Source organism: Oratosquilla oratoria, chromosome 13 (assembly GCF_046742065.1).
Source record: "Oratosquilla oratoria isolate Oo_2021 chromosome 13, ASM4674206v1, whole genome shotgun sequence".
Classification (NCBI taxonomy): domain Eukaryota; kingdom Metazoa; phylum Arthropoda; class Malacostraca; order Stomatopoda; family Squillidae; genus Oratosquilla; species Oratosquilla oratoria.
Window position 1 is genome coordinate 58298 of NC_134789.1, and position 16510 is coordinate 74807.

Sequence of the window (16510 nt, forward strand, 5' to 3'; positions counted from 1 at the left end):
AAGCCTAGATGTCAGAAAGTCGCACGGACCAGACGAAATTGTAAATTGGGTATTAAAAGAGTACATAGACGAACTGACAGATAAAATACACAAGATAATAGATTTCTCATTAAAAGAGGGAAAAGTACCACAAGATTGGAAAAATGCAAACATAGTGCCAATACACAAAGGAGGAAACAGGGAAGATCCTACAAACTTTAGACCGGTGTCCCTCACAAGTAGGGTTGTGGAGTCAGATGGTATAAGGACCGACGTATATTCATATAAACATATATATATTAAATATATAATGGTATTATTTATGCTCATGATCATCTACTGGCTTATGAGCACTTTCAAATCTGTCATGGCAGAGTTGCCACTTCAAGCTATATATTTTCTTTTTCCTTTGTGCCCCTACCCTCCCCCCAAAAAAAAATCATCTGTTATTTCATTTGTCCATTCTCATAAACCTTCTATCACAATATTAGGAAAAAATGTGAGGAAAGGTTAATGGAGGATGCCCTACCTAGTACTTACTACAGAATTAATTTCACCATGTTATCATAAAAACCAGGAATCAGTTCAGGAAAGAGAGACAACCTTCACCTGTACACACTGTTCATAGCTGCTGTTGTTCCTCTCCTTTTCAGTCATCACCAAATGCTGTGACATATGCTCTAATGTCATTCCTATCTGGTCTCTGAGACTGGTAAAAGTTTATCTCAGGGCATTATCCCAGCATGACATAGCTCCTACAAAACAGTAAACCACACAAAAACACTTCCATTGACTTTTACATACATGAAGATGTACGTGCATAGTGCATACGTAGTGGATATTTATTGGACTTAAGGAGTCGGAGTCCGAAAAAAAATTCCGACTCCGACTCTGACTCCGATTCCCAGCTAAAACCTCCAACTCTCTCCGACTCCCCAACCCTGCTCACAAGTACAGTCGCTAAAATATGCGAAAAGATCATTAGAAGCAGATAGATAAAAAATTTGGAGGAGAACAATATAATAAATCCCAAACAATTTGGTTTCAGAAGTGGAAGATTGTGCACCACAAACCTAATATGCTTTTACTCGAGACTGATTGAAGTAATACAAGAAAGAGATGGTTGGGCGGACTGTGCCTTCCTGGATTTGCAAAATGCTTTTGACAAGGTGCCACATTAAAAATTAATAAACAAAATCGAAAAAATAGGAGGAATTCAAAGCAGGCTGTTGGAATAGATGAAGGACTTTTTAAATGGAAGGAAGATGAGAGTGGTTCTTAGGGATAAAAACTCGAAATGGGAAGAAGTAAAAAGTGGCGTTCCCCAAGGCTCTGTTTTGGCCCCCTTAATGTTTGCCATATACATAAATGATATGGACAAAGGAGTGAATTGTTACATGAACTTTTTACCGACGATGCTAAATTGCTCAAGAGAGTGAAAAGGGAAGGTTAACTCAGAGAGGGACCTAGGAGTAATCATCTCAAGTGACTTGACTCCTGACAAACATGTAAACAAGATATTTGGAGAGACTTACAATCTGTTAAGATCTATGAAAATGGCCTTCGACTACATGGATAAAGAGATAGCTAAGAAACTAATTGTTGCATTGATAAGACCGAAACTAGAATATGCTATATCATTGTGGGCACCAAGCACAAAGAAAAACACAAAGAAATTAGAAAGAATCCAGAGAGCGGCTATCAAGATGGCACCTACACTATCAAATTTGACATATGAACAAAGATTGGAGAAATTACAACTGATAACACTAGAGCAGAGAAGGGAGAGAGGCAATTTGTTGACCATCTTTAGAATTATGAAAGGAATGGAAGTTCTTGATAGAGATGACCTATTAAAATGTGACAAAACAGAAACAAGAGGACACGCAGAGAAACTAAAGAAAGACAGTTACAGAAGAGACCTGAAAAAGAACAGTTTCCCACACAGGATGATTGATGTCTGGAACAAATTGAACGGTGAAACAGTTAATGCCAGAAATATACACGAATTCAAAAGCAAACTAGATGTAGAGAGATACAAAAACAGGTCAACACGAGCATAGCTCCAGTCCCATAAAATACAACTAGGTAAATACACCAAGCGAATTGAAGAATCAACATGACTCATGAATCGTGTTGATTTGGCACACTAGTTTCAATGTAACTGTTTACACCAGACAAATCAGCAGGATCTGAATTAACTCAATTCGCCTGGTGTAAACAATTAAATTGAAACTAGTGTGGTGAATCAACTCAATTCATGAATTGTGTTGATTCTTCATGAATTGAATGATTCACTTTGCTTGGTGTAAATGCAACCTACGGAAAGAATTAACATGAAATGACAAGCAAAGCACAAATAGGTGGAGTGAACTCAAAGAACAAGACAAATGGATGGATAGGGTAAAGGGAACTTTGGATGTATGTGGTATATCTGATGAGCAGAGAAAAATGAAGGGGGAGAAAAATAGTAAGAGACTGTGAATAGATGAAAGGATGATATGGGCTCTGGTATGTTCTTATCTTAATGAGCAGATAAGGACGGGCATCACCATATAGTGAGGCAATGATGATAAACTAGCCTTTGGCTACCAGTCCCTACTATACAAGAGCTGTGCCTCATTGCCCTGCTTATGACCCATTCAGTATTACCCAGGGACAGGGCAACCCTTCATCCCCAAGGTACTAAAGTAGAAAGAGTGGTTGAGTTTTGTTTATGATGAGGGTGTGTGCTTTGATTTAGCCAGCTCCTTTCAAGAGGGAAAGAGCCTTTGATACATATATACCACATATGGTCACAGGAGAATATGGGAAATGCTGACCAGTGTTGTTGTCACAGACCCAAGCTAAAGAAATCTTGAGATTCCCTTGACCTATCATAGTCACTGTTCCATTTTCCCTTACCTGTTAGAGCAATTTTCGATACTGGAAGTACAAATGTCTGGACAATTTTCAACACCATTAGAACTCGCAATTGAGGATGAGGCTGTGACCAAAAGGTTCTGAAGAGGAGACAACATTTGTACAACCTGTAAAGATAAGATCTCATGAAATATAAAAAAATTCAGTCAAACTTCAGGACAAGGGAAATTAAAAATAGAGAATACACTTTTGTAGGGACCAATAACAGACACTTGCTAATGGTTGTCCAGCATGGTGGTCACTAAAGTATAATCTTGTTGTTGTCTTTATCAAGACCAGTCTATCCCCTTGCAATAAAGTGTTATTACTACATGGTACAGATATTCGTCCATGAGAGAAGGATTAGAGAAATTCAGAGTCTCTCAAGACTTGTTTATTGGAAACACAATGCAACTCTGGGTGAATCAGACTGCTGACTTAGCAGTGAAACTCAAAAAGGGCATATGTTACATTTAGAAAAATAGTGCAAAAATTAGTTTACAAAATATAATTATTACACACAGAATATTAGTATATACACTCATACATATTTACATATTGCTATTGGAAGCATGTAACTGTTACTAAAGATATAGTTGCATAATTAATTGATACAGGAAATTATATATGCTGTGCATAAACTAAAGAAAACAATTTCTTGAAGGCTCGACGTTGCTACACCCTTCCCTCCATGTGGAGGTAAAGCCCCAAGGGAACGACATTTAGAGTCTGGGCCAGGCCAAAGATTCTCTATCACCTTAACCCAGGGCCCTCACATAGGTGGGGATGGGGGTGGGGGCATATGCCCTGGGGTGGCACATTTAGGGGGTTGGCAATTCTAGTCTGGACATGCCTGACAAGATAATTATAATAAAAAAAAGGTCAAAGGAGCCCTGAATATTTTACCGTAATATATGAATTTTGCATTAGAATCAACAGAATATGAAATATTTTTTCCCTTATCCTTCCTGCAATAGGGACCTTGAATACAAATTTTAAAATCCGTTTAATTATTTCGCAAGCCAATAGCTAAAACAGGCTGTAAGGGATGGTGGAGGAGAGGGTGTCACTGAGAACTTTGCCATGGGGTGGCACTTTGCCCCGGGGTGGCATTTTGCCCCCAGGCAGCACTTAGGTACCACTTCGGTACGATGACATCTATGTATTTACCTAGTTGTATTATACGGGAAGGGAGCTATGCTCGTAGTGACCTGTCTTTGTATCTTTCAGCATCTGGTTTCTTCTTAAATTCTTGTATGGTTTTTGCACATACTATTTTTTCATCTAATTTGTTCCAGACATCTATCACTCTGTGTGGAAAGCTGTTCTTTTTCAGATCTCTTCTATAACTATCCCTTTTGAGTTTCTTTTCGTGTCCTCTTGGTTTTCTTCAATCCCACTTTAATAGATCTTCTCTATCAAGGATTTCCATACCTTTTATGATTCTGTAAATGGCCAATAGATCTCTTCTTTCTCTTCTTTGTTCCAGGGTTGTTAATTTCAGTTTGGACAATCTTTGTTCGTATGCCAATTTTGAAAGTGTTGGTGCCATCTTTGTCATTGCTCTTTAGATTCTTTCTAATTTCTTTATATTCTTTTTTGTGTTGGGTGTCTATAGTGTCACAGCATACTCCAATCTTGGTCTTATCAGCATGACTAGTATTTTCTTTACCATTTCCTCATCCATGTAGTTAAAGGCCATCTTTATTGTCCTTGGTATATTGTAGGCTTCTCCACCTATTTATTTTATATGCTTGTCTGGTGACATGTCTTTGTTAATAATTACTCCTAGGTCTTTTTCTGAGCTAACTTTTGTTACTTCCTTTGTACCAACCTTATATTGCCCTGATATTCTATTTTTACTTTTTTCCAAACTCCATTATAGTGCATTTCTTGATGTTTAAGTTCACCTCCCATTTTTGGCCCCATTTCCAGTCTCTATCCAGAACTCTCTGAAGTCATTCACAGTCTTTCTCTGTCCTTACTTTCTTTAGTAGTTTTGTGTCTTCTGCAAAGAAGTTCATATAACATTCAACACCTTCATCCATGTCATTTATATACTGTATATGGCAAACATTATTGGAGTTAGTACAGAACCTTTTGGAACTCCAATTATCATTTCTTCCCAAGTCAAGTTTTTGTCTCTAACTACCACCCTCATTTTTCTCCCATTCAAGAAATCTTCCATCCATTTCATTAAGTTTCCTTGTACACCTCTTGTTGTTTCAAGTTTTCTTATAAGTTTTTTGTGTGGTACTTTATCAAATGCCTTTTGTAAATCTAGAAAGGCACAATCAGCCCATCTATCCCTTTCTTGTATTATGTCTATTACATACATACATATACCAAAGGCTTTTTCCCCCTTACACGGGGGAGTAGCCAACAAGAAAAAGGCATAGAAACCACTCCCACCCATTTCATTTCCCATACACTCCACTCCCCTCCCTCCCTCCTATCTTAGCACCTCCTGGATGACGGGTCATCCCTGCATCCTGTCCACTGCCCTGGGTCAGAAGCAGTGTCACAAGACACAGCACATCCACAGCAAGGCTGCTTCATAAATTCGGCGACTCCCCCTCTCCGTCCCCTCATGCAGGAAAGGAGAACACGGGGAGAAATCCCTTCGGGCTGCGTCAATTTTTTTCTCATACATACTTCCTCACCCCCCCATCCCCCACCCACTCCCCCGCATGCATCACAGCCTCATCTATACACAACCCTTCTCCATTCACCCCTATCTTCTGTCCTCTTCCGTCCTTCCTCCACAGACATTCCTCTCTTTTGTAAAGCCCCTTTCACCCCATCCATCCATCTCATCCATCCATCCATCCTAGGAAGCCCCCTCATATTCACTTCTTCCACCTCCGCCTTCCATATTTCTTTTACTAATCTTTCTTCACTTATTCTTTCCATGTGTCCAAACCATCCTAATACTCTTTCATCAACCCTATCTCCCAGCTCCCTTTCCACCCCTGTTCTCCTCCTCACCACCTCATTTCTCACTCTATCTCGCCTAGTAACCCCTATCATACTTCTCAGACATTTCATCTCAAACACATTCAAACTCCTTCTCTCTTCCTCTCTCATGTTCCATGTTTCTGCCCCATACCTTTCTGTTGGCACAATCACTCCTTCATATAACCTCCTCTCAGCATCCATTCCCAGATGTCTGTTTCTCATTATACTTTTTAATCCACCAAGGCAATTACTCGCTTCTCTTAATCTACATTCTACCTCCACCCCCACTTCTCCCTTTCCTGTCACATTCACACCCATGCATCTGAAACTATCAACTTCCTCCAGTTTCTCATCCTTAATGCTCACTTCCAGCCTACTGTCACTCTCTCCCCTTGTACATCTCATCACCTTACTTTTGTCCACATTTATCTTCAGCTTCCTTCTTTCACACACCTTCTCAAACTCTGTCACTAACTTCCTCAATCCCTCCTCTGATCCTGCTACAAGCACAGTGTTGTCAGCAAACAACAACTGGCTCACCTTCCCAATTGGTGTCTTGTATTCCAATTGATCCACAATTTCAGGCTCTGACATAAATATTAAGTCTAGTCTCGACAGTTCTTCATTGTTTCTATATCTGGTATTCTCCTTTACCCACTAAGTCATTGTATATTCAATGGTCATATCCAGTAGTATATTTCCCCAAAGGTCCTCTCCACCTTTCACTGTCATCTCTTTCCAACATATTTCTTTGGAGTTAAAGTCACCCATAATTACCATGTTTCCTCCTTTTAGTAATTCATTTAATGCATGCTTTGTGTCTTCTAACATTCTGGAGTAGTCACTCTCAGTCCAAGAATATGTTTTTGGGGGTACATATATCACGACAAATTTTCTACTTTTCATGTCGCTGTTTTCAACTTTTATCATAATCAATTCCACTTTTGTGCCGTTACGAGAGGTAACGGGGCTTTTTTATACGTCCGTGTATCCCCATGTTTACATATTTTTTGTCGCAAGGCTCGCTTCCCCTCGGAAGAGGTTTTCAATTTTGTTTTTTGTAATGCTTTAATTTAAGTATGTTGCGAGCAGAAGCTTCGTCTGCTTAAGAATACTATCATTGTAAGTTGTCTGCAAGCTGTGCTGCAAGATAGCATCTCATTATTTGTACAATGTTCACTTTAAGAATTAGACTTAAGAAGGTGTGTAAGAACCGGTTGCGGTGGTGTGATGTCACGTCACACCTCCAGCCAGTGTGGTTTGAAACGCCTTCAGTTGTATACCCGCTCCCTTCGCGGCCTACTCGGTGAGTTTTTGAGCCGAATTTAGTTTTAGATCTGGTATATCGTTTCTTGTATGTCATAATGAATTTAGCCTTAAGCTGCTCGTATTTCATGTTCAGATTATTTGTAATTCTGTATAAAAGCTGTTAGTAACGAGCGTCGCTCTGGATTGTTTTACAGTTTTTTCATCTACTACTTCTACTCTTCCTCCCAATTACTGTCTGCTGCCATAGTTTCAATGGCAGCACCTGTTGTGTGAAGATGAGAAAGTCGTGTTTTCTATTGCCAATAAACGTTAGCGACGAGCACTCCGTGGATCCTTAACCCCGCGTTGTTTACGTTACGTAATCCACAAAAGAGGGCACTCGTTACGCTAACCCCCTATGCGTAGCAGAGTAATCTGTTAAGCCACAATGAAAAAATGATGGCCATTGGCGCTCCCTGCCAAGAAAATCGCTTTCGTGAAGAGGTGAATGAAAAGAGCCGCTGCGAAGGAGTTAAAATGTAGCCATGCAGTATGCCAAGTCCATCTTGAGGATATGGCCAGACCACGCCCTGCACGCCGTTGCCACGTCTAGATTCCCCTCGCCATCACCACATAAATAACTTAATGTGTCGCTTATGCCAGGAGCGACAAGTTGCGTGTGTATACTTAAGTGTAGTGGCGATGCGTAAGGAAGTGTAGTGGCGCCAAAGTGTAGTGATCTTGTGTCGTCTTAGTAATCGTATCGGCGCGCGAGTGTGATGTGGCAACAACGTATGGTTGCGGAGTTCTACCAGTGTTTACATAACAAACCTCGTCGCAGTTAAGCATGTGTTTTTCCTTTGAAGGCAAGCTACCTTGCCTAAAATTCTGTCATATGTTAATATATGCATGCGACTAATGTGCATTTTTAGATTGAACCAAATGTAGGGTTTAATCTGTTGTTGTCTACCTCAATAGTCGTATAGTTAGGAGTGTGGTAACGTACTCCGTGGTTTTCGATTAAGTTCGAGTTTTCCTTGTCTTCTTTATCATATTACTGTCTTGTCTCTCACTGTTTCTCTCGCTTGGCAATATGTCTTCCAACCACAGTATAGATGAAGGACCCGTCTCCGGTAGGGTCAGAGTCCTCACGGCTGAAGGGCAAGAGGCTTTTCAGAGAGCGTCTGATCAGCATGAAGAGAGGGTAAAGGCGAGTAGAGAAGGAGTACAAGCCTTATTGGAAGAACCGAATCATAGTCCTTGGTTGTATAAGGCCCACGCTGTGTACCAGGATACTGTAAAAAGGTATCTGGAATTCTTAATGCGTGAACGTACTTCAGAAAGTCTGGCTCGTGCTGAATCAGTGAAGCACGAAGACAGGGATTTTCAGGCATCTTTTCGTCAGGTAATCAGTAATTATGCTTCCTCTTCCTCAGTTGAAGTCACGGAAGAGGAACACCACACTGAACCGTTTTTACAAGATGACCCGAAGTCCAGTCAAGTTCCTTTATCCCTCGTCGACCACTCTGTGTTTATTGCACCCCCTTCCACGAAGGGCAGTTCAAGAAGGTCGGTTAGGTCAGGTCGTTCCAGTAGCACCAGTGTTAGTGTTGCAAGGAAGCAACGAGCCAAGGTGGAGACCGCTCGTATCAGAGTCAAGTTTGCCGAACAGGAGGGTCAGCTTATGAAAGAGAAGGCTGACAAGGAAGCTCAAAGGTCAAGAGAAGAGGCTGAATTGCAGGCCAAGTTCAAAGTTATGACACAGCAAAAGGAGTTGGAAGAAGCCGAAGCCGAACTTAGGCACTTAGGAGCCGACGATGATTGGGAAACGTGCAGTGACTGGGACCAATTAAAAGATACAGTTGCTACCCGCACCCATCTATATGTGGAACAACAGGGTGGTATAGTTGATGTTTCCGCTAGTCGGAAGGATCCGGTAGGCTTGAACCCTGAAAGCCCTGTCTTCAAGCCCTGTTCTGATTTCAGAGTTAGCTCACAGCCTGCTAACAATGTTCCATTCAGTTTTGAACCTCGTATCGAAAAAGTAAAGGTGAGATCTGTGCAACCTGCGCAGCAACCTGTTGCTAACCATGTTTCTTATGCGTCGCCACCTGTAGTAAAACCTCCTCGGAGTGCATCTCCTAGATTGGGGACAACCTCCAATTCTGCCGATTTGAGCAAGTTCTTCTTGCGGAAGGATTTACTTCTTAGCAGGCTGTCTACGTTTGATGATACTGCGGAAGACTATGCTGTTTGGAAAGAGAGTTTCAAGGAAGTCGTGCAAGAGTTAGGCACCTCATGTAAGGAGGAAATAGACCTGTTAGTTAAGTACCTAGGTCCTGAGTCTAAAGAATGGGCCCGTACAACCAGAAACTCAAATGCCAAGAATCCAAACCTGGCGTGCAGTAGAATTTGGGAGCGCTTGGATGACAGGTTTGCTGCCCCTTCGATCATTGAGACTTCAATTAAAAAGAAGCTCGCCAACTTCTCTAGGATTTCACCTAGAGACACCTTAAGGTTATACGACCTGTGTGACATTCTGTACCAGATAGAAGCCTTGAAGGCTAACCCTGTATACAGTACACTGTTTGCATATTATGACGCCTCGTCAGGCATCAATCCCATTGTCGCAAAACTTCCACCCTGTATACAGAAAGCGTGGACTGGCAGAGCCATGAACTACAAGACTGCTTACGGTGTGCCGTACCCACCTTTCTCCTTCTTCATTGAGTTTGTGAAGGAGATGGCAAGGGTCGAGAATGATCCATGTTTCTCCTATCAAAACCTTGGAGCTGATGGTTTTGTGAAACCAGAGAAGCCACCTCCCTCTAAGTTTCCTCAAGTGCGTGTGAAGAAGACTGACACCATGTTGTCCAGTGGCAGTAAGATCGACCACGGGCGCTGACAGGTCCGTTGGCGCCGCTAGTCCTACCGAGCAAAGAAAGGCAGAAAAGGGAGATTTTTGCGTCTACCATGATGCCTACGTACACCATTTGGATTTCTGCAGGGCCTTTTGCACCATGTCTGTGAGCGAGAGGAAGGTTTTCTTAAACGATAAAGGAGTGTGCAACAAATGTTGCAAAGGTAACCATCCTCCTTCCAGCTGCAAGGAGAGAACCTTCTGCAAACTCTGTAAGGCCCATACTCATGTGACTGCCTTACATCACGATGAACCCAGGTCGAAGAGGAGTTCGACTCAAGCGGTTACACAGCATGGAAGGGAGGTTGCTCAAGATAAAACACCTCGCTCCCCTGTAGTCAATCAAGTGCCGCTTCCAAATGTTCTTACCCCCATAGTAAAGACTCAGGGAGGGGAGGATGCCGCGGTCAATTCCAAATGTACCTTGATATGCAGTAACCCCACCTACATGAGTAAGTCCTGCGCCAAGACCTTCTTGGTAAAGGTCTATCCTGAAAGTAAGCCAGAGCTCGGAGTGTGGTGTTATGCCATCCTAGACGATCAGTGCAATTGCTCTTTAGCAAGGTCTGAGTTTTTCGATTTGTTTGACAAGCTGAGCAAACGGGTTTCATATCGTCTAGCTACCTGTGCAGGTGTAACAGGCGCTTCTGGGCGCACCACCAAAAATTACACCATCGTGTCTTGGCATAACTCACAAGAGGTACATATCCCTCAGTTAGTGGAATGCGACAGCATTCCCAATGTAAGAGAAGAGATACCCACCCCCGCCATAGCTCGTGGTTATCCCCATCTGTCCGACCTGGCCGAATGTATTCCACCTCTGGTTCCTGAAGCTGAGATTCTACTCATCATTGGTCGAGATGTGCCTTCAGCTCATTACATTTTTGACCAGAGAATTGGACCTGTCAATGCCCCTCTAGCTCAACAGACCAGTCTGGGTTGGGCAATCATTGGGGAAGTGTGTCTCCATGGCACTTGTATGCCTTCTGTCATTAGCAGTTTCAAAACATCCTTTGTACATGATAGACGTCCCTCTATAGTCGCACCATGTGGTAACTAGATTCATGTTTCTGAAGTAAAGGATGATTTGTTCAAGGTAACCAAAGATGATGACAAGGCTGCCCTGTCGATTGAAGACAGGAAGTTCTTAGATGTTATGAACTCCGAGTTCCGCAAGGATCAAAGTGGTCATTGGGTCGCGCCACTGCCTTTCCGTCCCAATGTTGTAGCCACCAGTAATAATAGAGATTTTGTGTGGCACCGCACTCTGTCTCTCCATCGTAGCCTCAGCACAAAGCCTGAAAAACGTCAGCATATGATGGCCTTCATGCAAAAGATGTTAGATCGTGGGCATGCTGAGGTTGCACCACCATTGAAGTCTGATCAGAAGTGCTGGTATCTTCCATTGTTTGGGGTGTACCACCCTAAGAAACCTGACAAGATCAGGGTTGTGTTCGACTCTTCTGCCAAATCCAGAGAGTTCTCCCTAAATGATATGCTGATGTCAGGTCCTGATATGACAAACAGTATTCTCGGGATTCTTCTACGTTTCCGTCAGGAAGCTGTAGCAGTGGCAGCTGATGTAGAACAGATGTTCTACAATTTCAAAGTGAAGACTGAGCAAAGAGATTACCTCAGATTCTTTTGGTACAAAGATAACGACCCTGATAAAAGGTTGATTGAGTATAGGATGACTGTTCACGTTTTTGGGAACACGCCATCTCCCGCCATTGCCACCTATGGTTTGTGTAAGTCTGTAGAAAATGCCTCTCCTGAAGTTCGCTATTTCATAGAGAACAATTTCTACGTGGATGATGGGTTAGCATCTCTGCCAGATGCGGAGACTGCTTACAAGTTAATCCAAGACTCTAAGTCAGCACTCCAAGAAGGAGGACGCCTGCTCTTGCACAAGATCACTTCCAACAGTAAGGAAGTGCTGGAAAAGTTTGCCACCAGTGAGCTGGCTGATAACCTTCAGGAGCTGGCTGATAACCTTCAGGAGCTGAACCTAACTTCTGACTCTATGCCTATGCAGTCTAGCCTGGGCCTCTTATGGGACATCCAAAGAGACGTTTTCGTCTATAAGTTCATGGATTCAGACAAGCCTTCGACAAAAAGAGGGATACTGTCTGTTGTAAATAGTCTGTTTGACCCCATGGGATTCTTAGCTCCAGTAATAATAGTGGGAAAACTACTCCTAAGAGAGATAACCAATCTAAAGTGTGGTTGGGATGAACCCATACCAGCTAAGATCCATACCAAATGGTCCAGATGGCTAACGTCCTTAAGGAACCTCAAGGACATAAGCATCAATCGTCAGTTTGCTAGTATTTCTTTGTCTCAAGCTCACAGGATAGAGCTTCATACCTTTTCAGATGCTTCCAGAGTAGCAGTAGGAGCTGTATCATATCTTAAAGTTTTCAGTGATACCAAAAGCTACCAGGTGTGTTTTGTGAGGGGACAAGCTAAAGTAGCTCCCAACCATGGTCATACTATTCCCAGGTTAGAGTTGTGTGCTGCAGTGATGGCAGTTAATCTTAGCAACTCCATCACAGATTGCTTAGACAAAACCTTAGACGCAAGGCATTTCTATTCTGACAGCATGATTGTCTTGGGCTATATTCATAATGAAAGGCGTAGATTTCATGTCTACGTGAGTAACAGAGTAGACCACATTAGGTTGTCCACCAAACCTAACCAATGGCATTATGTACCTACAGATTGTAATCCAGCAGACCTGGCTACCCGTGGTCTTGAAATAACCAACCTAAATCAGAGTGATTGGTTGTCAGGTCCCTCAAGCTTATTTGAGGATGTTGTATCCACCCGTGGAAGTTTTCCTCTTGTAAGCCCTGAGACAGATAAAGAAGTAAAGGTATCAGACTACACAATTGAGTCTGAACCCCTTGTTAGTGCAAACAAGAGCAATGTAGAGCCTGCAATTGCGTCATTAGCTCAGAGGTTCTCTAATTTCTCCTGTTGGAGGAGACTTGTAAGAGCGGTAGCTCTCCTTAAGCATATAGCCCGTTCTTTCAAACAAGGTAACAAGTGTTGTTCAGGTTGGCATATGTGCAACAAACATAAGTCACCCGATCAACTAGAAGATGCAGCTGATCTCATTGTTCAGACATACCAAAAGGATTATTTCTCGTCTGCCATGACTAAATTGCAAGGTGAAGTTTGTTTACCTCCTTCCAGTCCCATTGCATCTCTGTCTCCTTATTTAGACCAGAAGGGCCTACTTCGTGTAGGAGGCAGGTTGAGTCAAGGCGGTGATGTACTTGGTATGCTTGCAAGGCCTATTATTATTCCAAAGGAATCCCACTTAGGCTTGTTGTTGATCCGTCACTACCATGAGACAGTGCACCACCAAGGGAGAGTGATTACAGAAGGAGCCGTCCGTACAGGTGGTTTCTGGATTTTGGGAGGGAAACGTACCATTTCTAAGGTCATTTCCAAATGCGTCACCTGTAAAAGGGTAAGAGGTAGGGTATGTGTTCAGAAGATGGGAGACTTACCCATCGATAGACTTACTCCCAATCCGCCATTTTCCTATGTAGGAGTTGACCTCTTTGGCCCCTGGCATATAAAAACGCGGCGCACTAGAAGTTCCTTCCTCGAAAGTAAAAGATGGGGCGTTCTGTTCACCTGTCTTGTTTCCAGAGCTATCCACATAGAGACTGTAGAAGAATTGAGTACTTCTTCCTTCATTAATGCCTTAAAGAGATTCATCTGTATTCGTGGCCCAGTTAAGCTGATGCGTTCTGACAGAGGCACGAACTTTGTAGGTGCTGTCAAAGCACTGAACTTGCTTGCCATTACCGATGAAGGTGGTGATGTCAATAGTTTCTTGTCAAGTCAAGGTTGCACTTGGTTGTTTAACCCTCCTCATGCTTCTCACATGGGTGGAGCATGGGAGCGTATGGTGGGGATAGTCCGCAACATCATGAATGTGATACTGACTAACCATCACCCCAAGGCATTAACACATGAGGTGTTAGTAACCTTCTTTGCAGAAGTATGTAAGATCGTGAATTCCAGACCTTTAGTTCCTGTTTCCTCGGACCCTAGTAGTCCTTTCATTTTGTCTCCGTCCATCCTTCTCACTCAGAAAACTGATATTCCTGTAACTCTTCCTGAAGAGATAGATATTAAGGCAGTATACAAATCTCAATGGAAGCATGTTCACCACCTTGCTGAGGAATTCTGGAAGAGATGGAAGAAAGAGTATCTTTCCTCTTTGCAACCCAGAAGAAAGTGGGTCAATTCCTCTCCAAATGTAAAGGTGGATGATGTAGTGTTGGTAAAAAATCAAGAGTGTCCCCAAGGACAGTGGCCCTTGGGTATTGTAAACAAAGTATTCCCTAGCAAGGATGATTTAGTCAGGAAGGTCCAAGTAAGAGTTGTGGTAAACAACAAAGCCCATGAATATGTAAGACCCATTTCTGAGCTTGTGTTGCTAGGTCAATAGATTTGGTAATTTTTCCCCCTAGAAAATTAGGAAGGGAGTGTGCCGTTACGAGAGGTAACGGGGCTTTTTTATATGTCCGTGTATCCCCATGTTTACATATTTTTTGTCGCAAGGCTCGTTTCCCCTCGGAAGAGGTTTTCAATTTTGTTTTTTGTAATGCTTTAATTTAAGTATGTTGCGAGCAGAAGCTTCGTCTGCTTAAGAATACTATCGTTGTAAGTTGTCTGCAAGCTGTGCTGCAAGATAGCATCTCATTATTTGTACAATGTTCACTTTAAGAATTAGACTTAAGAAGGTGTGTAAGAACCGGTTGCGGTGGTGTGATGTCACGTCACACCTCCAGCCAGTGTGGTTTGAAACGCCTTCAGTTGTATACCCGCTCCCTTTGCGGCCTACTCGGTGAGTTTTGAGCCGAATTTAGTTTTAGATCTGGTATATCGTTTCTTGTATGTCATAATGAATTTAGCCTTAAGCTGCTCGTATTTCATGTTCAGATTATTTGTAATTCTGTATAAAAGCTGTTAGTAACGAGCGTCGCTCTGGATTGTTTTACAGTTTTTTCATCTACTACTTCTACTCTTCCTCCCAATTACTGTCTGCTGCCATAGTTTTAATGGCAGCACCTGTTGTGTGAAGATGAGAAAGTCGTGTTTTCTATTGCCAATAAACGTTAGCGACGAGCACTCCGTGGATCCTTAACCCCGCGTTGTTTACGTTACGTAACCCACAAAAGAGGGCACTCGTTACGCTAACCCCCTATGCGTAGCAGAGTAATCTGTTAGGCCACAACTTTATTATTTCCTTCTGTTATCTTTGTCATCTTTAAACCTATTTCAATCAAAAACATGACTCCTCTACCCTGTTTCTCCTTTCTATTTCTTATTCAATATCTATATAGACCTTGTCCTACAGTATTAAGTGGATCTTTTAGTTTCGTCTTTACAATTCCCATTATATCCAGTTTCTCTTCTTCCAGATAGTTGTTTAATTCATTTAATCCTCAAATCATTGGTGTATATTATTTCTAATTTTTTCCTTTCACCTTTTTTGTTTTTTGTTACCTATTTTTGATATACCATTTTCTCAGCCTCATGTCCAGTACTCTCCAAAAAAAAAATTCTTTTCAGTCTCTGTTCTTTTCTCATTTTTATCATTTGCTTCAATTCTTAGTGTCTTTTCCTTCCCTTTTTCCTAATCACTTATTTTTTTCTTTTTTGCTTTTTGCTGACTTTGCTGTTCTAGATAGTACTTCTGCTGTCATTTGAGATCTTAGTTTAATTTTTAGTGGTCTTTAGTGGTTTAATTTTTAGTGGTGTGAATGTGTTATTGTGCACATGTGTGTTACCTAACCACAAAAATGTTATCCATACACCCTCTACCTTTCCTAAACCCACACTGCTCCTCCCCAATCACTCCCTTTGTTCCTCTCTTAATCTTCTCAATTAAAGCCCTCCTAAAAGCCTTTCCCACTATGCTCAACAAACTAATCCCTCTAAAACTACTACAATGATATTTATCCACTCTTCATTTGTAAAGCAGAACTATATAAGCACTCCTCCAGTCCTCTGGCATATTCCTCTCCTTTAGGCACACATGGAACAACCTTATCAGCCAATCCACTCTAACCTTTCCTCCCTTTGTCAGACACTGCATGACACCCATCCAACCCAGGTGCCTTACCAGCTTTCATTACTTTCAATGCTCATTGAACCTCATCTTTTCCTATAGTCCTGTCATTTTCCTCTCCCAAGACCCTATATATTCCTCTTCCTGGCTCACCCTACTGCCATAATCAATCAATCCCTAATCTCCACATTCAACAGCTCTATGAAACACTCTATCCCTCTTCCCCTTACTACTTTCACTTCCATTAACACCTGTTCATCTACATCCTGTATCTTTTCCTATCTTCTTGACTCTTCCTACTCTTCACTTCCTTCCAAAACACCTTTATATATATATATATATATATATATATATATATATATATATATATATATATATATACACATATATATATACAGTGAGACCTC

At 41.9% G+C, this 16510-nt stretch overlaps 1 protein-coding gene across 1 annotated transcript in view; it reads right to left on the reverse strand.

Annotated features, from left to right (window-relative positions):
• Positions 1–16510, reverse strand: part of LOC143032289 (uncharacterized) — a 59301-nt gene that overhangs the window by 31113 nt on the left and 11678 nt on the right. The window contains exon 5 of the mRNA XM_076196763.1: positions 2884–3008. Within this exon, the coding sequence (XP_076052878.1) occupies positions 2884–3008 (125 nt within the window). The remainder of the gene's footprint in view (positions 1–2883; positions 3009–16510) is intronic.